General features: G+C 32.4%; 1 protein-coding gene across 3 annotated transcripts; it reads left to right on the top strand.

Moving 5' to 3' along the window:
* Nucleotides 1-376: 376 nt before the first annotated feature.
* On the top strand, nucleotides 377-9,478 carry LOC143604894 (vacuole membrane protein KMS1-like). Of its 3 annotated transcripts, none has more exons than XM_077081230.1 (8): nucleotides 377-576; nucleotides 4,584-4,795; nucleotides 5,097-5,175; nucleotides 5,974-6,273; nucleotides 6,883-7,037; nucleotides 7,148-7,264; nucleotides 8,126-8,305; nucleotides 9,109-9,478. In XM_077081230.1, exons 1-8 carry the CDS (start codon nucleotides 564-566, stop codon nucleotides 9,283-9,285), a joined length of 1,233 nt encoding a protein of 410 aa, XP_076937345.1. In that variant the 5' UTR covers nucleotides 377-563; the 3' UTR covers nucleotides 9,286-9,478. The 3 variants fall into 3 exon arrangements, with proteins under 3 accessions (XP_076937345.1, XP_076937344.1, XP_076937343.1); XM_077081229.1 differs by lacking the exon at nucleotides 377-576 and adding an exon at nucleotides 2,853-3,038; XM_077081228.1 differs by lacking the exon at nucleotides 377-576 and adding an exon at nucleotides 2,853-3,038 and having other exon boundaries at nucleotides 5,097-5,184.
* The last annotated feature ends 12,801 nt before the right edge of the window (nucleotides 9,479-22,279 follow it).

The following is a 22,279-nucleotide window of genomic DNA, read 5'->3' as shown; positions in this document are numbered from 1 at the left end:
AACGAATAAAGTCAAGCTACCCCGGGTGACCAAATGGCAAAAGGCGAGCCCATACGCCCGCGATTACAGACAACGCTGGATAGCCCAAGCCCGCTATTTTATGTTCAAGGGAAAACCCTTCGCCTGAAAGCACACTACTTAAGACCTTCGGTTTCAGCCCAAATCTTTACTTTTCGTCCGATGCCACTCGATGACAATGGCATAACTTATAAAATTTATAAATAACAAAATATAAAATATGAAATAATGGTTTAAGAAAACAAAGAAATAAATGTGGAAGCACACACAAAAACAAACAGCAATATCAATGCAAGTCTTTACTATGTCTGAACTCATTCCAACAACCTTATTCATGTTTTTTATATTTTCGAGAGCACCAACAAACAAAAAAGCACATAAACCTCTGTTTGTTCTTCTTGCTCTACCGATTGTGTCAGATTCGTAATTCATTGCCAATTTACTCTATCAGTTTAATCCAATGATGAATAATGCATTTTAGTATGCGATTGCAGACGACATTCGATCGATCCGACTAGCAACTCGTGTTATCTCAGTCGTTCGACATGTCGATTTCAGGTTCGTCTGTTTGATTTTCAACAAATCCGATTTTATTTCCGCTTGGCTTTATCTAATAGCAAACTGGATAGGTAAATCCGTACTAATTTACAATTTTTTTTATTGAATGACTATTGGTTAATGCATACTAATTGATTACTATTAGTGTAGTAATACTATGAGTAGATTAAACTGCCGTTAAAAGAAATAATTCAGAAGTATTTGAGTTGTTCTTTGTTGTTGTAGTAATAATGGTTTAAAAGGATCTTGATTTTTTTTATTAAAAAAATTGGTACATTTATTTGGAAGTGGAGGTAGTTACCATATTACGTAATGGGGTGAGCAGTTGGAAGTTTTAGGGCTACATATTTGATGAACACCATTATACCCGGCGACAAAGAGGCGAAATACCGGGGGGTGGGGGGGTGGGGAGTTCTTGTCGCACTTCATCACTTTTGTTTTATTATTATTATAATTGTTTGTGCGTGTGATATATATATATATATATATATATATATATATATATATATATATATATATATATATATATGGGGCTACAACACCATTACACCTCTAAAACAAAAACCCACTCTTTGCTGATTGGGCGCTACATGATGCAAGTCGCCAAATTTTGTAGCTTCTTCACTACACATAGTAATATTGGTGAGACAATTAAAGTGGTGCTAATGTTAATATGATTTGAGCTTGATTTGTGTAAAACTGTAGATACAAAACGATTATGGAACATAATACAGTGTGAAACAGGAAACACTTTATGAATGTTGGAATATAAACATTGACATCAACTAGCTGAAATAACTTAATTAAATATTTATATTAGTATTATGTCACAAACAATATTATTATTATCCTAAGTTAGTTTAATATGGCAGTTAGAAATTAATTACAGTTAATTAACTGTCAAAGACAATGGGTATAAATACCCTTGACACGCTATCAAATAAAACGTGTGATTTATTTTGTTTACCTAATTTCTCTCTAAAATTCCTGCATATAATTTGCACTATACACACAATCGGCAGATCTTCCTAAACCCTATTCCTATCAGTGAATCGAAAGTAAATTTTCATTCAAAAAAATCTTAAATTATGATTAAGCAATAATGGTAGGAGAGTATCTTTCTTTCCTAGAATGCCATGAGGTTATCTATTTTATCTGGTTCACACAACCTACTCAAGTGAGGTTAGAATTTGGTTGTCGACAATAAAAGTTCGATGGTGGATTGGTGGAAGGCATATTCAATGGTGGAAGGTGTCTAGGATGATGGCAAAGTATCTCTTATGTGGATAGAACATAACGCTTTAAGATTCTCATATGATGTCAGTATGAGTAATTAGTGAGATCAGTACTTATATGAGGGTCCCTTTAGTTGAAAAGCTAAACCAAAGCTTTTATTTCGAGGTGCTTCTTCAAACTAGTAGTAATGCACGAAGCGTGCATCTTTTGTTGGTGGGAGAATTTGACGTGTTAAATGTTTAAAGACCACGTCTACTCAAGTTGTGTTGAACCAACTGAGTTTCGAGGAGTTGTGTATCGCAAAAGTACCTGTGCTTCTTGCATCCTAGTGTTTATGAGTTTGGGTCACTCACATACGAGCCCATGTCAATAGGCTCCATACGTCAAACGAGTTTAACTTCAATATACAACAAAAATCTATAACCAGATAAAAATGTACACAATTATAATATCAAATAATTTTACTCTCTCTAACCATAATTATTTCATGACGCAATACTAACCTTAGGGTTGTCAAGCGAGCAAGCCTAGCTAAATCAACATAATCTCAATCTCATAAAAGTGTAAGCCGAGTTACCTCGGTTCATAACTTTTAAATATCAAATTTAACACTCAAGTCAACTCGTGACTCAGTAAGTTAAATGTTTTTTTCTATAAATATCAAAAACCAAATTAAATACAATCTCAATCATATGACATTTAAAAAAAACGTACATTTTATAGTTTTTACCATATTAATTACTAGTCAAAAGAAACAAAGGGGAATAACTTAGGGAAGACAAAAACATTAATTAATATGACTAATAATAACAAAAATATGAAAATCCAATTCCCAAATCTTTAGTTTAGTTTACACAACTACCACCACCGTATACTTTCTTCTTGTTCTTGTGTTAATTACTTTTTATCAATTTACCAATACCAAACCACCAAGAAACAACAAACACAAATCCTATCACTGCACACCTTCTTCTTCTTCTTCTTCCAGATAACTAACCAACCTCTGTTTTATTATTACATCTTCTTTCTTCCTGTTATTATTATTATTATTATAATAACTGCTTCAACGATCTATCTGTTATTATCTTCTTTTACTTTACGTCAAATAAGCAGTTGAATCCACGGATGTCAGCGTAGTAGTCGACGATCTATTGATTACGATTACTCGTGCATCTTGTATTGTTTTCTCTGGCGTTCGTTCGATATGTCGTCGTCATCGATCTCAGGTTCGTTGTTTCATTTCAACGAAACGAATTAGGTTTAGGTTTATGAATAGCTGCGGTTCGTACGGATGGATTTACTTACGTGTTTCTGTGATCTGATTGACTGTTAGTTAATGTCTACTGATTGATGCTTGTTCGGATCCATTTGATTCACAATTGTTTGATTTGTTAGTCGTTTCAAGTTACTAGAAATGGAAATAGTATTATGCTGTCGGATCGATTTGATTTGGAAGTGTTTGTTTTGTTTGTCGTTTGAAGTTGTGATAGTTACTATAAATTCAACAAGTGTTTGAAATGTTAGTCGCGTTATTATGAATGGAAGTTGTGATAAGATACAAGTTATTAGAAATGGAAATAGTATCATTTCTCAGCTGTGTAATTTGTATGTTCTAATAGGTTTTAATTCTGCTAGGTTTTGTTTATGAAGAACTGCGATGTCTCAGTTCGCACGGATTTATGTGTTTTTGTGATCTGATTGAGTGAGAGTTAATGCAGACTTATTGATTCGAGTTTGGATTGATTTGATTAACAAGTGTTTGATTTATGACTCGTTTTGTTATGAATGGAAGTTGAGATAAGATCAAGGTTACTAGAAATGAAAATGGTATCATTTGATTCATTTCTCACCTGATAAAGCTGTGTAACTTGTATGTTTTAATTGGTTTTGTAGTGAACAGGATTTTTTTTTTTTTAAAAAGAATTTGGTATATTTATCAAAATCGGAGTGTAGTTTGCTGCTACATTGGTGTTACAAACTGGTGTTAATGTTATATGGTTGAGCTTCACATGTGTAGATTGTAGATACAAAACTAACCATTATGGAACTTAGGGCATTTGTGAAACATGAGGATTGAGTTTTCTGTATTATTATCCTACATCTCAGGAGTCGTGACAAAATGGTGATTCTTGTCACCTTTTAGACTCAGTCGAGTTTTTTTTCCCTTTTTAGATCGAGTTTTTGTTTTGCTCAAACTGAGAAAAGATTTACCTACCTATTTGAATAAAATAAACAAAATTGTCTTTATATAATGAAAAGTGGAATGAATCTGTTGGATAACTTTATAAGTGGAGTTGTGGTCCCACGGGGCATTGAATCATTTTCATATTGCAGTACTTGGTTGTTGAATCTGAAATCATTGATTTGTTATGAGTTGCAGTTTGTTGCTTTACTAAACTAGTTTGGGATGGTAAAATCTTTCAAATTTCAAAATGAATAATCACAAAAAATAATGAGGCTGTGGTATTGTCATGTTAGGCTGTCTTCCATGTAAGAATAAATGTAAAAGTATAATATATCACATGTGCAAATCGCTGACTTCTAAAAGTGGATCATCACTCGTGTCTAGTTTATATGTTAGCAGTTTTAATGTTAATGAAAAACGGCTATTAAGATTTTTTTACATGGCTATCTTTTTTAGTGGATGTTGTTTATATGTTTTGTGCTTCTAGTTAAGTATTAATTTCCGACTTAGTTTCTTTGACTTTTGTCATTTCGTAATGATGGAGAGGTTGTTTTCCCAGACTAATTTTTGTTTTTCATGTTAACAGAACTGCGTGAGAAGCATAAACAAGAGCTCGAGAGTCTGACTCTAACATCACAGCCGTTTCAAACATTGAAGCTTTTTATTTTGGCCATTGCTAAATATATAAAGAAATCACTTGTTTATCTTTTCACACATGGGGTCTGGCTTATGCTTCTAGCCGTAGTCACAGTTGCAGGGGCTGTCTGGTTTCTCTCTTCAAATGGTCCTCGTGGAAAGGTACTTCATATTTCTGTTTATTCGCTTATTTTTTGCAATCCTGTTAGGAATCAATGATTTGATATGCTGATGTTTAATATCGCTTTTCCCTTGAGCATATAAAGTATGTCATTGTACATTATTGAATTCTGTTGTTACTGATTCATTGTAGGCTGATTTCCTTCATATTATTGGCAATGACCATCATGCCAATAAGTCCTTCAAAATTTTCGAGCGATGCTACATTGTATTTTTCTTTAAAATGATTTAGTAAGTTTCTGTCGCTGCTAATGACGAATATGTGACCCATCTGTTTCTGCAGCATGTTGAAGAGCTTCTAGCATATGCAAGGTTTGTATTGTGGTGGGTGGCCCTTGGTGTTGCGTCTTCTATTGGTCTTGGTGAGCTCAGTTAATAAGCAAGCGTTTTATCTATACCTCTCTCCCGGCTCACAAGCTTTTTTTTGTCACCTGAATACATGATTAGCTGAAAACTAGGTTAAGAAGATTTGAGGCGACCCAAATATTTCAACTTATTCCAATATAATATAACTGCCATTAAAGGATCTTTAATGATCAATTAGGCTCAAAATTGGGTTTTTGTTTCTTTATGTTTGTCGAGAAAAGTTGGTTCCGATAACCATTTTTATGGCTACTTTATTGGATTTCATAGAAATATAACTCTTTGGAGTCCTAAGAAATAGGAATCATCAAGCTTCTACATGCTTCTGTAATAAATAATGCTACTGAAAGTCATGATTCATGCAAGATTATGTTGAGAACAGCATAACGCGCTTGTACATTGTGCATAAAACATGATTAGAGGTATTGTAGGTTACATAACTGTCAGATGTACTTCATATACAGCAATAGGTACAAATGCATTATGCGGTTCTTGCAGTTTTCAACATAATCTTTGGGTCTTAAATGAACGTGCCTCTATTTGTGTGTGTCAGCTGGAATGAAATTACACCATCTAGTATCAACATTAATGCATGACTTGCCTTTTTTGTTTGTTTTCTTCTTATGTTTGTGTATATAACCCAGTTATACATATGTACCCTCCATGGAGCTGTGTATATAGTAGACCTAAATATTTTGTAGGTCCTTTCGTTTTTGCGGTCCCAATTTCACTGACCTTGAAGTCATGTTAAACATGGCAACTAATATTTTCTTCACTTATTTTTTGTTATTGATCAGGAAGTGGGCTGCACACCTTTGTTCTTTATCTGGGTCCACATATCGCGTTCTTCACAATAAAAGCAATGCAGTGTGGTCGAGTGGATATTAAGAGTGCTATCTATGATACGATACAGTTAAACCGAAGCCCTTCGTGGCTTAAAAAGGCTTGTTCAGAGTTTGGTCCGGCATTGTTTTCAACTCCCCATGGTATTCAGGTTCCGCTTACTAGCATATTGCCAAAAGTACAAGTAGAAGCGATTCTTTGGGGCCTCGGAACCGCCTTAGGGGAGCTCCCGCCATATTTTATTTCAAGAGCAGGTTTGTTATACTTCTAATATTTCTACTTTTCTATATTTTTTTTTGTGTGTTGTTCAGTTAGTTTCTTGAATCTTTAAACTGGTCAAATGTCATATATACCCTCTGTTTTTTATATGGTGGTTTAAAATAAAATCTTTTTTGTCTACAGATTTTTTATGTTACCAAACATTCTCTCAGGTTCTACTTTTTATTGAAAACAGATAATGTGTTTTATAAAGATGTGACCACAGGCTGTAAATTAACCAAACATTCAGTGAGCTGTTCAGCTAGAAGTTCGTTTATGTTCATTTATTGAATAAACGAACGAACGGCCATGAACAAGTATTTTTGTTCCTTTAGTCAAACAAACGAACATGAAAACATGTCTCGTTTGTTCATTTATGCTTGTTAGCTTACATCTTTTTATATTTTCATTTAAATATCGAGGCCCATTACTATTTAGTCTAGTTTATTAAATTTAATTTATACAATTTAAAACCTTAAGTTGCCATGTTTGGACAGTTTGAATGGCAGTTGCTAATGTAGTTATTAATTGTTAACCTCATGAAAGACTTATTAGAAGTCAGAATTACTATTGTTTGTTTTTTAACCAGTTATTCCTTTTTGCAGCAAGTATCTCAGGTAAGAAAATAGATGCTGCAGAAGAACTGGCTGCAACCTCAACGGAGGATAATGGAGTTGCTTCTAAGTTGAATTATATGAAGCGTTGGTTACTCTCACATGCACAGTATTTGAACTTCTTCACTATTCTAATTCTTGCTTCGGTTGGTTTTCTTCTTATATCCATGCTTACTCATTTTTTGCATTTTTTGAAGGTTGTCGGTTTCTAATACCGTATATTTCATGTATGTTTGACCTTTATTTATATATGTAGGTGCCAAATCCTCTATTTGACCTTGCTGGCATAATGTGTGGGCAGTTTGGAATTCCATTTTGGGAGTTTTTTCTCGCAACCCTAATCGGGAAGGCAATTGTGAAAACTCACATTCAGGTGTGCTCATGTTTTCTCTCTCTAAACATTCAAGATTGTTTTAAATACTATATTTAGTATAGGGGTATATGGCTTTTTGCATTTTGAGAGATTATTTGATATAATAACTTGAATAATTGGCTGTATGAAATAGATTTTAGATATGGTTATGCTGAAATAACTAGAGGTTTGACTGTATTGTCAAATTCTTTAAGGGGTAAGTAAATTTATTCACCCTTTAAAGAATTTGACAAAAGAAGGTGTAGAACTTGAAAGGGTAAATAAGTAATTTTAATTTACCATTGAACAATCTTACCTGTTGCAGCTGTTTTGATACCTATAATTAAAAACTGTTTATGTAAATCTGAAATAATCATAGGAAAATAGAGTTTGGATATGCTTATGCTAGTTAAAGCTGTAATAATTTGATATTTGACTGTGTTTTTGAAAAGGTGAATAAGTAATTTCTTTACCCTTTCAAGAATTTGACAAAAAAGTGGAGTAGAATTTTGAAGGGTAAATAAGCAACTTTATTATACCGTTGGACAATCATATCTGTAGCAGCTGATTTGATGCATTCAAAGCTGTTTATGTAATAAGCAGATGTTTGACTGCTTTGACAAATTTATAATATTTAAGTTACTAAATAAATGAATCAAGAAGACATTTTTAGAAATAAAAAGTTGAGTAGAACTTGAAAGGGTAAATAGTTAATTTTATTTTGTCATTGGACAACCATATCCGCGGCCGCTGATATGATATACCTGTTATTCGTAACAGTGTATGCAACTCTGAAATAATCATAGCATCAGAATCTGTTTTCTCAAAACATTAAAAGTGATTATTTAGATAAAAATTATTATTAAAGATGCCTTTATGCAGACGGTATTCATCATCTCGGTGTGCAACAATCAACTTCTAGACTGGATAGAAAACGAGTTAATATGGATGCTTAGCTTCATTCCGGGGGTGGCTTCTGCACTGCCAAACATTATTGCTAAACTGCATGCAATGAAGGAGAAATACATGGCCGCCCCTTTGCCCGCCACATCAAACATTAAGGTCAGTTTTTCATGCGGTTCCCCTTTTTCTTATTACTTTTAGTCAACTTTTTAAATTTTCATGCTTAGCTTTTTAGTCCAAACTAATCATTGTCCTTGTTCAACAAACGATGCCCATGCAAGAAAATAACATTCTTTTTGGCATCTTTTGTTGAAAATTTCTCGTATTTTGGAAGCATAGTCGTTTTACTTGTTCTTATTTTATTTGGGATTTATGTTGGAGCGGTGATTTGTTTGAAGATGCAAACTGAGTATGATAGAAAAGTAAATCAATCACTCTTTTAATTCATTAAGAAAGTTGAGAACTTGAGATATGAAATTTAACTTTATATGACACTTGAAAGAATAGAAACTTGGTTCAATTTGTAACTTAGTTGATTTTAAGAGAACGTCATTCCTGAGACAGCCTGAAAGTAGTTAGATACTGGGTCAGCTAATATAACAACCCATTAGCACGACACATATAATAATATAAAATTGATAATATATAGGTTTTAGATGGGGGTTATTTAGAAAGTGTTAAAAACATTCAAAGTTTGATCTTTTTACACGAATATATATGTGGGTCGCGTTTGGGCTCAGCTATTGAGCCGTCAATCACCGACCCGACATGATTAACACTCCTAGTTGATTTGAGTTAAGTTTGTCAAAAAAGATCATGCTAAAGGATTTAACTAAACAAGAAACAAGAGTTTACTTATTAATTAAAAAAAATATGTTTCCGGGTCCTTGTATATGTCCCATTACTCAGCCCACCCGTTTTACAATCTATAACACTTAGTTTTTGAATTTTTGTTTTTTCAGGTTAAGTCATGGGACCTATCGTTTGCTTCGGTTTGGAACACTATCGTATGGTTAATGCTGTTAAACTTTTTCGTCAAGATCGTGAATTCAACCGCGCAGAGGTACTTGAAAAAGCAGCAAGAGAAAGAAATGACTGCTTTGAAGAAGAAACTGGAGCAATCAGAGGACAATCATTAGTTGTGATTTGATGTTCTTTTTGTTCTCTTCTTGATTCATGTTAGAAATAGGTATTTTAAGGATTGCCATTAAAGTTGAAGCAAAACTAGAACAAATGTTCAGATTGACTCATCTATAGTGACAATAGTTGCAGATGTTTGTTGTGCGACCCTTTAAATGGTGTGTGGTTTTCGGTGCAAAAGTTTTTTGTTGCCATACCGAGCGTATCTTTGAAATGCGTAAAACCATAACCACAATAATTGAACCCAAGCAAAACTCGTAAAAGCCGGATTTTGGTTTGGTTTCAGTTTTGCATGTATTAAATCTGGAAAAAACTGAAACGAACAGAAATTGTAATTTTAAATGTTGAGTGATTTATAATGTTTTAATAAGTTGTGTAACACAGCTTTTAGCTAAAATATAAAATAATAAATTATTAATTAACAAGAGTCAGGTCCAAAGTTTTAGGATCAAATTCTTTATATAAGACTAATTTATTTTACTCGAATTTTTTTAAGCCCAATTTGTACTCAAACCGAAAAACTAAAATTCCAAAACCTAAACTGAACGTTTTTCAAAAACTCTTAAAAACAAGCCTCGAGGTAAGAATTAGAGAGTTGAAAAACCTATTTGTTTCAGCTAGAGGTGCACAAAATCGGTTATTCTTAAAACCCGGAACTGGTTCGGAACCGGTTTTTTCATACCGGGTACAAAGTGTGACCGGTTCCAGTCAGGAACCGGGTCGGTTCCGTACCCGACCCGATGAACCAAAATGAGAACTTAGTGGAACCGGTTCCGGTAGGAACCGGGACCGGGTTTTAAGTAAAAACCGGTTCCACCGTTTTTTTTTTAATTTTAAACTAAATAGCCGTTAGAAACCGGTTCCAACGGCTATATAATCGTTTTTGACCGTTGGAACCGGTTTTTTTTAACTATATGTGTACTTGTTAAACCATTTTCAAAACTCTAAAACACACTCTAAATCACAATTAAGCTTAATAGACAACAAATGGCAAGTAACGACGACGTTATGGTGATCGAAACAATACGATGCCCCGATGTTTGGGTTCATTACGATTTTTGTGTCATGACCGACTCACAAGAGATGGCCCGGTGCAAGTACTGCTCAAAGTTTCTGAAAGCAGGGTCGAACTCGACATTACGTAAGCATACCAATAAGTATTTTCGTGAGAAAAAAAGATTGGATACGCCCTCAACATAGTTTGCTCCACTATATCGACCAAGTTCACTAGTTGGTGTGTTTCCACTTTGCCTCTTAGAGGCCGATTCACGAACTGCATTCATCAAGTTTATAAGTTTGTCCTTGTACGGCTTACTAGTCGTTGCTTGCCTCATAAAAAATGACCTCGCGCTTTGACCATAAATTTTAAAATAATGGTCATAAAGGTCTTGAAGGTGTTTGTTAAACTTTTCATTCGCTTCCATCGAGAAGTTCGGGTCGGTCTCGTGCATACCCATGTTGTCGCATATTTCCTCGATCAACGTCTCAACCCCATGAACATTCCAATAGGGGTTTAAAGCAACGACACAAGTAAAGACCGACGGTATGTCTTCAAAATATTTTAAGAACTTTGTTTTCATTACCGCAACAATATCCTTGAAGATTTGGTTCTTATCCTCTAACTCTCTAAAAGTCGAAGACATGTTGTACAATTCTTGCAAAACCCAACAACTAGTAGGATAATAAACTCCCGATAACTTAGTTGTTACGGTTTTGAACACATCAAGATATTCCAATAAATAACCGACATGGACCCAAACACTTTCGGGAAGCATATCGACCTCGCGTAGATCAACAAGATTGTTATGAAAAGATTGTAAAGTTTGGCGTTGGGCAAAAACACACTTTAGCATATGACAAGTTGAGTTCCAACAGGTTGGAACGTCCCAATTCGGCCCCAAATTCTTATATTCAAGATATCATCTTTTACCACTTTTGAAAACATCTTGTAATATAAGTCTAAAGAAAGTTAAATCTTGACAAATGTTTCCATTTTCGAGACCCTGTTGAACAACTAAGTTGATGATATGTGCAACACATTGAAATGAAAAAAATTCCCGAAACTAGGTGGTGAATATTTTATTATAAATTTTTCGACCGCCTTTGTATTGTTTGATGCGTTATCAAAAGAAATCGAAAATATTTTATGTTTCAAGTTGTAAGTCGTTATAACTTCATCAACCAATTTAAACAATTTTTCGGCCGTATGTGGGTACGGGAAGTTTTCAAAGGCGATAGTGCGTTTCATCAATTGTCATGTCACCGGATCAACCCAATGCGCGGTGACACAAATGTATGATTCGGGTAACCCGTGTGGTGCCGACTATACATCGCTAGTTAAACTCACCATCGATTCTAAAGTATGAAAAAACTTGATTAACTCTTCTTTTGCACACTCCCACAACTTGATTCAATGACGTCTAGGGTAGTACGACTTACATGTGTGTATCGCGGTTGTAAAGTTTCTCGAATCAACGAAGTCAACTCCGGGTCGTCAAAGTGGTTAAACGGAAAATCTCGTTGAATAACGAACTTTGCCATTCTATCTTGAACATGGTTAGTGTTGTAACGAAATACTGTACCATCTTTACCCAAGTCCACTTGGTCGGTTGAGCGAACGCCTTTCAAGGCCTTGCAAAATGGCCTCTAGATATGCTTTCTCAAAGTCGAGTTTGAATCATGCTTTAAGAAAGTTCCACAAAGTTTGCATCGAGCTTTTTGATCACCTTCAACAGTCACAACCAAATCCCAGTTCTTTCAAACTTCTTTGTTGCGGTTATGGTCGACGACCGCAAGAACTAGTGGGTCATCTATCGCACGAACCGGTTCTATAAAAACGTCCTTGTTAGCCTTGTCGTTGGTATTTTTGGTGGTTTTTTTGGTGGGTGCCATAATATTTTTGAGTCGGATGGTCGGGTTTGTAAACGAGAAGTATATTAGATTGTTTTTGAGCTTGGTGATGAAACAAAGGGTGAAAAAACGATTTATATAAAGGATTTGGCAAGAAAAACCGTTCTAACGGCTATATTATCGTTGGAACCAGTTCCAATGGCTATAATATCACTTACAAACCGGTTTCAACGGCTATATTACCGTTGGAACCGGTCCAACGGCTAGTTTGACCTGCAGTTGACTATTTAAAAAAAAACCCGATGGAACCGGTTTTTCTGTGTAGGAACCGAACCGGGTACAAATTGGAACTGGTTCCGGGTCGGGTACGAACTGATTGAGGGTATAAAATGTGGAACCGGGTACGGATTTCGGGTATATAAATACCGAAACCGGGTATTAGGTACACCGGGTACAAACTGGAACCGGTTCCAGGTCAGATACACCGGTTCTGGTCCGAAACCGGTTTTTTTGTGCACGTCTAGTTTCAGCTCTCTTATTTTAATGCTGAAGACTGACATGTGGAGTTGAAAGTGTATTTTTTTTCTCTCTCTTATTATGAGTATCACCATGTCAAGAGCATGGCTTTCCACTTATATAGTGCCCCCCATATAATATTTTATATTTATTATTAGTGACTTAACATAGGCACCCTTTCATATATTGCCTTGTTGGACGTAATTTCCTCTCGAACACAAGATGGTGTAAGGCTAGGTCGACTGGGCTCGTTTCAAGTTCCATAATTGGGTTAACTATCACTTATGAAGAAATTAATGAGTTGTATTTAATTTATGATAGCTAGTTAAATTAGTAGATAGACATGTGATTTTATTGATTGTCTAATTAGGAATTCAAATCTATCTCTATTCAATCCAAATACATAGTGCTTTATTCGGTTTGATTGTCGATTTGGACTTGATTCCAAGGGTACAAGCCTTGATGCCTACACGTGAACAGCATATGGACAACACAAGAGCTGACTTCGTAAATTTATTGTTTATCAAGATCAAGGCTTGAACCTACAATGATTCAAATGATAGTTACCTATCATCCGTGGTAAAAGTAACTCGTGTAAGATGTAACTTTATACTTTATCGTAAGAGCCGGCTTGTGCATAGGGTGACGTGGTCGACCGATCGGAGTACTTAATTTTCGGGGCACAAAATTTTATATGTATATATCTATAATATATATAAACGAAAACAATAAAATCCTAGGTGTCGCGATGTGGTCGCTCCCGGATTCATGGGTATGGGTCTTCTCATGCATTTGACCCGGATTCATGGGTATGGGTCTAATCAAACCCATATATTTCTTAAACGGGTATCTCATTAAATTAAAAACTAATCCCACCAAATATTTGATAAAAAATCCTATAAAGTAGGGATATATTAAAAATTAATATATTATTTATTTAAAAACGATATATATTATTTATAATTAAAAATCCAATTTTATAGTAAAAAAAATAAACGGATCTTGGGTCTCATCAAACCATATAGCTTTTAAACCGGTTTATAACATCTTATTTATTTGTGAAAACAATTTATCATCAAACATAAGTATATTATTAACTTTCATACAATAAAAAAAATAAAAATTCAAAACATAAATAAATATTAGAAACAAATAATATAAAACAACCCCCTTAAATAAACGAAACATTTAAAAGCTTTATTATTGTTTCTTACATTTACTCAAGCCGCCATATTTTTTATTTGTAAATGAAGACTTCAAGTGCATTTGACCCGAATTCACGGTTTGGGTCTCACCATGCCTAGATAACCTTAAACGAGTTATAACATCTCACTATTTTAAAAATAAATCTCACCAAGTATTTGATACGCAAATCTTATAAATTAGGGATATACTAAATATTAATATCCAATTTTTTTAAGAAAAATATATGATTTATAATAAGAAACAATTTTATAGTAAAAAAAAATAAGCGGGTCATGGGTCTCACCAAACCCATAGCTTTTAAACAGGTTATAACATGTCATTTATTTGTAAAACTATTTCATTATCAAACCCTAAGTATATTATTAACTTTTTTATAATACATAAAATTAAAATGCAAAAAAATATAAATATTTGATACGAAAAAGAAACACAACCCCCGTAATACGGGGGATAAAAACTAGTATATATATATACATATATATAGGTGTAGGATCAAATGAAAACTCATCTTAAAGAGAAAACTTAAAAACTCGTAAATAATTATTTTTAACTTCTTTTTTAATTTTTTTTGTAGTTTCGTTTTTTTCCCATTATTCTTATATGTTGATATTGTTCCAAAAAACGATAAAAAAATTAAAAAAACATCGTCGATGTAGTGCACATGTGTAATACTGTGCATTGCATATATGCAAGAGTGTTGTATTGCATAGAATACAACACTATTGCACGTATTTGATACACAGTATTGTATATATACAATATAATAATAATACACATATCGAATACACATTTGTACGTATGTTTAACACAACATTAATGCACAAGTGCACTACATCCACTTTTAATTTTTTATATATATATTTTTTGCATATAATACAATACTACTACAATATATTACACACAAATATTGAATATATGTAATAAATACTATTGAACATAAAAATACTTAGTAATACACATGTGTAATACAACTGTATCACACGAGAATATGTATGTGAACTACGTCTTTTATTTTTTTATTTTTTTGTTATTTTTCGAATGAAGAGTAACAAAATATAAGAATAATGTCAAAAACGGAAATTTGAAAATATTTTTGAATTTTAATTAAAAATAATTCTTTAGAAGTTTTTAAGATTTCTCTCTACTGATAGTTCTCTTGATCATCTCCCTCTACACACACACACACACACACATATATATAGTTTCCTAAAATTTCCTAAAATGATAGTTTCCTAAAAATGTTCTTTCACCATCATTTGTAATGTCAAATGTCAAAAATATGTTGGTTCTTATCATTCTTAGGAAACTCCTTATTCTTATTTGAACCCTTATATATATATATATATATATATATTTGGAAAAAAATATATATATTTAATGTTTTACCTTAATTATACAATTACTAGCTTGGTATAGTGACAAAGAGTTATGGCTTCAATCAAAATGTTATAGGTTCTAGTTTCGCTTGATACATTTTTAAGCTTATTTTTATATAAAGTTTTTACACAACTTAAATCATAAACAAGTAAGCCTATTTAAAAATTTAATTATTTAAACCAAACAAAAAACATTTACATAAGACCTATAATTTTTTTGCTTATATTATTTCGTTACTCGTTAGGGTCTATGAATTTTTTTTATTTCGACTCGGCGGGGGCATATAAATTCTCGGAGATGACCCTGTTTATAGTAATGAGTTCATTGTTGATGCGGTGTATTTGAAAATTATATATTTTGCCAACTGTTTAAATAAAAGATATAATGTATTAAGATACTAGACGGATGCCCGCGCGATGCAGCGGGAAATACAAACCTTGATAATTAATCACGTAATAGATTTATGGGTGTTCACCGTTTCTTTTGTAATCGTGAAACCGTTTATTGGTATAGGTAGATTAATAATTATTATTTTAAACTCAATTTAGTATCGAAGTACAAACGAAACCGGAACCTAACCATTGCTAATGGTTTGGGTTTGTTGAGTTAAATTTTCAACGGTCCGGTTTTAATTTTCGGAGACAAAAGCGTTGCTAACAGCTTGGCTCGCGATTTAATTTAAAACCATCAAAACCGAACCACAAACACATATACGTAAAACGTTATTTTTAACTAAAAAAAACTATGAGAATATCATACTCAAATTAAAGAGACTTAAATGCTCGTTTTTATTGTGCAGTTTTTTTTTAAAAAATATTAACGTACGAAAAAGTTATGACCGTTTAAAAATCAAGGGGTAGTTGGGTTAAAAATGAAAATATAAAGAATATATACATAAAAGATGAAGGATTAAAGTTGTAACTATTCTTTTATTTTACAAAAATTAATTAAAGTTAATGGGTATATGTTGTAAATATAAAATGCAGGTGAGTTTTTATGTTAGAAAGACTATTTTGTCATTGTTTAAACTTGTACCATGTGATTGAAACTTTGTAAAGTACTTAAAATCACCGTCTTAATTTGCCATTCATTGTCATATATATATATATATATTATATAGTATAGATTAAGTAGGACAGATTCAGGGTTTGTCTAGGGTGGGTTGGTGTCCATCGTCCGCTGATGGAGTGTCGTGTTAGTATAAGATAAGTCAACAATTTGCCAATGTCCACCGCCAGTTACCGCTAGTGGAAACAGGCACAGGGGTCCGATGACACTCGGATGAGTCAAGTATGTCTGTTAATCGAGGTATCTGTTGGAGTATTTTTCTGTTTAGTTTAACCCTCTAAAGTAAAAAGTATAGAAAAGAACAAAAGTGAAGAGGGAAGAGAGCAAAACAAGCCTTTATTTTCTTACGGACAATAAATATCGTTTGTGTATGAAAAAAATATAATTATATTGATCGATTAGAATATTATATCTTTATTTACATAAAGAAATAAATGATAACTTTCAATACTACATTCGTGCCTGAAGTCTAAGTCATACCCGCAAATTTAAATGAGTTCTTAATATGTTCGTCTCACGAATATATGATTTTCATATGTAATATTGTATGCATGTTATAAAAACTGGTATTTTACTCGTACTGGATTTTAAATAAAAATGATACAACCAGTTGAACCGAAGTGTACGGAAAGCTTTAACCGGGTTGAATAATTTACCTTGTAATTCAATATAAATATAATTTTAACTCAAAAATTAAACCAGTAGTACATTAATAAACATCACACTTGAACAATGGTCGAGATAGATAAAAAGTATATATTTTTTACACGAAATTAGTCAATTACAAAGATGTAAATAAACCAACATCGGATTTTCATGATACAAATTTAGTTGATTAACGGATCATCTTTTACCATGCTTACTTGTTTCAATTTTATCCGCTATTAAACGTTATTTTTTAAAAATATGGGTCGTAAAAAATACAAAAAATCTCTTGGTTGTAAAACCGATTTGCCGGTTTAAACCGGTATTTTTAAAAATCCGACGGTACGATATTTTAGCAAACCATCCAAAAAAACGGGCTCTAAATATCACTTGCCTAAGAAAAATCCGGTATAATCGATTCAATCGGCTGGCACGTATCGGTTTTTAAACATTTTTTATAACAAAAAGATTTTCTATAACAAAAAGAGATTACATTTTATAAAAAATAAATTGATTGATATGAAAAGTAACATTAGGCTATGTATAGTGGGGGGCTACAATTGGGGGATATAACTGACAAGTGGCGCCTAATGAGCAAAAGAGTTAATTTTTGTTTTAGGGGTGAATGGTGTTGTAGGTACGAGTTTCACACGTGGAGGGCTACCAATGGTCACATTATTATTTTATTATTATTTTCTTTCATCTCGATACGACATATATTCTTGTCCCCCCCGCTCCTTTTATCGGCCCGGGGGTGGGGGAGGGGGAGTTTAGTTGCCAAAATCACCATTGTCACCTAAGATTGCCGCCCCACTACACATACACTTATAATGTAAACATGATATGGTGTAGGGATGAGCCTTTTTGATACGGGTACCGATTGGTACCAATACTGGTACCGAATTCGGTATGGATTTTGTACTGTTGGTAACATATCGGTATCAAGTTTTGAGTTTTTGGTACCAGTATTTCTCGAATTCTGCATGAAATACCGGTATCGAACATAACATTTCGATGCCAATACCAAATATTATCAGAATTTTTGAAAACGAGATTTTCGAGATCCGTACCGATACCGTTCTTAGGTCATCCCTAATATGGTGTATTTCTAGTGGCCTTTTTAGGTCAAAATTTTATGGTAATACATTCTATTAAGTTTATGCTTTTGGAATACGTTTAGGAATTTAGCTTTATTAAAGAGTATGGGGCATCAATATAAGTAGGTTGCATGTTCAAATCACATGATAACATCGCCGTCACCCCATTTGGGTAGAGTGTATGACTTCATTACATGACAAATGTTTCCCACATAAAATTGATTCAATTTTTATATTATTGTATTTGGAGAGCTAAAAACAAACAAAAAGTTATAGGGTACTTGTGGTTAGGGTGTTCATCTAGTCAACCTGATCGGGTTTCGGGTTAATCACTACCTCATTACTGATTCACTTTTAATTTTTTTTCTTGTGTATACTTAGATTAGGGTTCACATCAGGGAAAACAAAAGACTGGATTGGAGTATTGGTACTGAAGATTGCTTCTATTACGCAAGACTGCTACTGGTGGGTTCACTCCCGATCTCCTTGAGGTGAGTATTATTTGTTGCTCTTTTTAGAAGTTGTGGGTTTTGGTGTGAGTTTAAGTTTTGTGTGAACTAATCTTGAAATTTGAGTGCCGATAATTAATGTGTTTCAAATAACAAGTTTTTCATTTTGAGTCTGCTAAGATGAAAATATGGTAGGACTATTTATGATCAAGTGGAACTTTACTAACCATCTAACGTAATAAGAAAAGTTCCCTAAATTAATAAGGGGGATTTCCATCTCCACACAGGCACGCATCACTAATTTACTTTTAAATTAAAAGAATTTTTTTCATTATTGTTAGTGACAATCTAACCATAGGATGGTGTTACTGAATTTTTTTAAGGGTTTCCATGCTTGATAAGAATTCTTTTGCTATATAAGTTTTATTTTATAGTTTATATATAGCCATTTGTCACGGAATGATGTGCTTTTTATATTCTCTGAAGTTGTCAAATGAATCAATTGAAAGCAATCTTTATTTTTGTGGAAGACTATTTTGGTATTTAGCCAACTCAAATATTGTGTTTCTTGTCTTGCATGAGTTGCAGGGTCTTGGTCAAATCTTGAGCCAAAATCATGGGAAACTTACTATGGAAGAGTTGGAGGCTCCCTAAACATGTAAAGCATAGTTATTTATTTATTTGTTTATTTCATTTTAAGTTTTCAAGTTGGAAAATGTAAATCATATTTTGATGTGTTTTCTTGCATAGCCATAAGGTATTATAGAATTCCTATTTTATTCCATCAAAGTAAAGCCATAGGCCCATATGGGCGATGATATATGCTTATTTTGTGGAAGTTGGGGCCATTATTGTTGTTTATCTTGGCTTCCTGCTTATTTTTGGTGATATAGCTAATTAGATGCTTAATTATCAGTGTTTACTGTAACTAATTTATTTTAGATTACTAGCATTCTGGTCATATATAATATATATATATATATATAGGATTGATTTCTTTTGAGAACCGCTTTGAGTTTTAAGAACTCGAAAGAACTCAACGTAACAAAAAAAATTTTAAAATTTTATTTTACACATGTATAATACGTAAGTGTAAGTAATGTACAAAAAATTACCGTAATTTTTTACTCACCGAATCGACTTATTACACATGTGTAACTAACATTTAAACTTGTGTAATTATCAAATATACTTATTCTCTCTCCTGATTCATTTTTTAATCAAATTTAATCTCAGTCACATATTCAAACTCATTTAATTAAATGTGTGGTCCAAAATTGAGTTCTTAAAGTTCTTACAACTCATCAAGTTCTCAAAATATCCTTCCCCTATATATATATAAACCCTTTGCAAATTGAGAACTTTGAGAACCATTTTGAACCACTAAAAACGCCTTTAAAAAAATATTTAAAAAAATCATAAAACAAAAAATATTTTTTTTTTAAAAAAGTAAAAAAACCAAAATTCTTATATTTCATTCCGATTTCATTAAAAAAATACAAAAAAAACGTCATATTATACACATATGTATAATTTTATATAATCTTTAGTTACGTAATATACACATATGTACAGTATCATTTATCTTAAATTATACACATGTGTACAAAAAAAACATGTAAATATACATATAAGTATATATTATACATATGTGTATATAATTTAGCTAAACCGAGGTTTTTTTTATGAAACTGGGATGATAAAATAAGAATTTTTGTTTTTATACTTTTTTGATTTTTATGTTTTTTTTTATTTTATGATTTTTTTTTTATTTTTGGGTTTTTTGTGGTCCAAAATGGTTCTCATAGTTCTCAATTTCAAAAATGTTCTCTCATGATCCTGATCGTATATATATATATATATATATATATATATATATATATATATGATTGATTTCTTTTGAGAATCGCTTTGAGCTTTAAGAGACCGAAAGAACTCAACTTAACAACTTTTTTTTTGAATTTTTTTTACACATGTGTAATACGTAAGTGTAAGTAATGTACAAAAAATTTCCGTAATTTTTTACACACCGAATCGACTTATTACACATGTGTAACTAACATTTAAACTTGTGTAATCATCAAAAATACTTATTCTCTCTCCTGATTAATTTTTTAATCAGATTTATTCTCAGCCACATATTCCATACTCATTTAATTAAATGTACGGTCCATATTGAGTTCTCAAAGTTCTAACAACTCAAGAGGTTCTCAAATTATTCCACCCCTATATATATATATATATATATATAGAGAGAGAGAGAGAGGAGGGTTAACGTACAATAATAGTTTATCATACATTAGGTACGCGAGGCCCCGCACCACCAGATCCTAATTGCAATTAAAACTACGCGGTGGCATAATTTTAATTAAATCAAAAAAATACTTCTCGCACAACAGATCGTCATTTGCTGCAAGCCTTCAACCATAATCAAATCATCCACAAAACTAAAGCATAATCAAAATCGATAAACCCATTATCGCTATAGTTTAATAATCTTCAAATTGATCAAAAATTGTTGATTTAATCAATAGAATAGATGTGTAGGAGGCTTTAGAATTATCAATCGATTATGAAATTGCATAATAATACACTTAATTGAGCTCTGATTAGGGTTCATGTTTAAACGTTCTGCAGAAAAATTTTAAACGTTCTGGATTTTTTGTACAAAACTTCTAAACTTTTTGTACAGAACTTCTAAATTTTTTGTCTAGAACTTCTAAAGTAAAAAGTTTAGACCAAAATGAAGAAAAAGTTTAAACGTTCTGACAAAAAATGAACAAAAAGTTTAAACGTTTAACTAATACGTTCTGATCAAAACTACAAATTAAACGTTCTGACCAAAACAAACACATTTAAACGTTCAAGTTTAGATGTTCTGTACCAAAACTTTAGAAGTTCTAACAAAAGGTTTAGAAGTTCTATACAAGAAACTTTAGAAGTTCTATACAAAAACTTTATACGTTCTATTTAAACGTATTATACGTTATGTTTAAACGTTCAGAACAAAAATCAATTAAACTTTAAAAGTTCAGTACAAAAAGTTTATACGTTCTGTTTATACGTTTTTGGTTAATGTTAATACGTTCAATGTTAAAACCCAGAACTCAAACTCAAAATTGATAACTGAAACTTCAAATTGATGATTAATTTGATCAATTTTAAAGTTTAATTGATCAATTAGTTCATCAATTTCAATTTCAATTGATCAATTTGATAAACTAACCTGTGAACAACTCGTGACGGAGAAAGATGGTGTTCACGACGGTAAAGTCGATGGTCGCGACGGTGAATACAATCATTGGACGGTGACGAATTGATGAACGGTGATAGTGAAGGCGGACGGAATCGATAGGAGCAGTGGATCATAGTTGATGAAATTTACAATATTGCCATCGCGTGATTTTGAAATCAACAGTGTAGGAACTTGCGTACGTAGTGTATGATTATGGATTATTGTATTGGATCTTTTATCTATATTTTTATATATATATATACTAGTTTTTATCCCCCGTATTACAGGGTTGTTTTATATTGTTTGTTTTAAGATTTATTTATTTTTTGAATATATATTTTTTATTGTATCAAAGTTAATAATATACTTATGGTTTGATGATAAATTGTTTCACATAAGATATAAATAACCCGGTTTAAAAGCTATATATTTTTGATGAGACCCAAGACCCGTTTATTTTTTTTACTATAAAATTGTTTTTTTAATTATAAATAATATTTATGAAAGTTAATAATATACCTATGGTTTGATGCGACCCAAGACCCGTTTA

This window comes from Bidens hawaiensis, unplaced genomic scaffold, assembly GCF_021521415.1.
Source record: "Bidens hawaiensis isolate Kalapana, Puna unplaced genomic scaffold, B.hawaiensis_p1.1 tig00067248_1, whole genome shotgun sequence".
NCBI classification, from domain to species: Eukaryota; Viridiplantae; Streptophyta; class Magnoliopsida; order Asterales; family Asteraceae; genus Bidens; species Bidens hawaiensis.
This window is presented reverse-complemented; position numbering and strand designations above follow the sequence as displayed.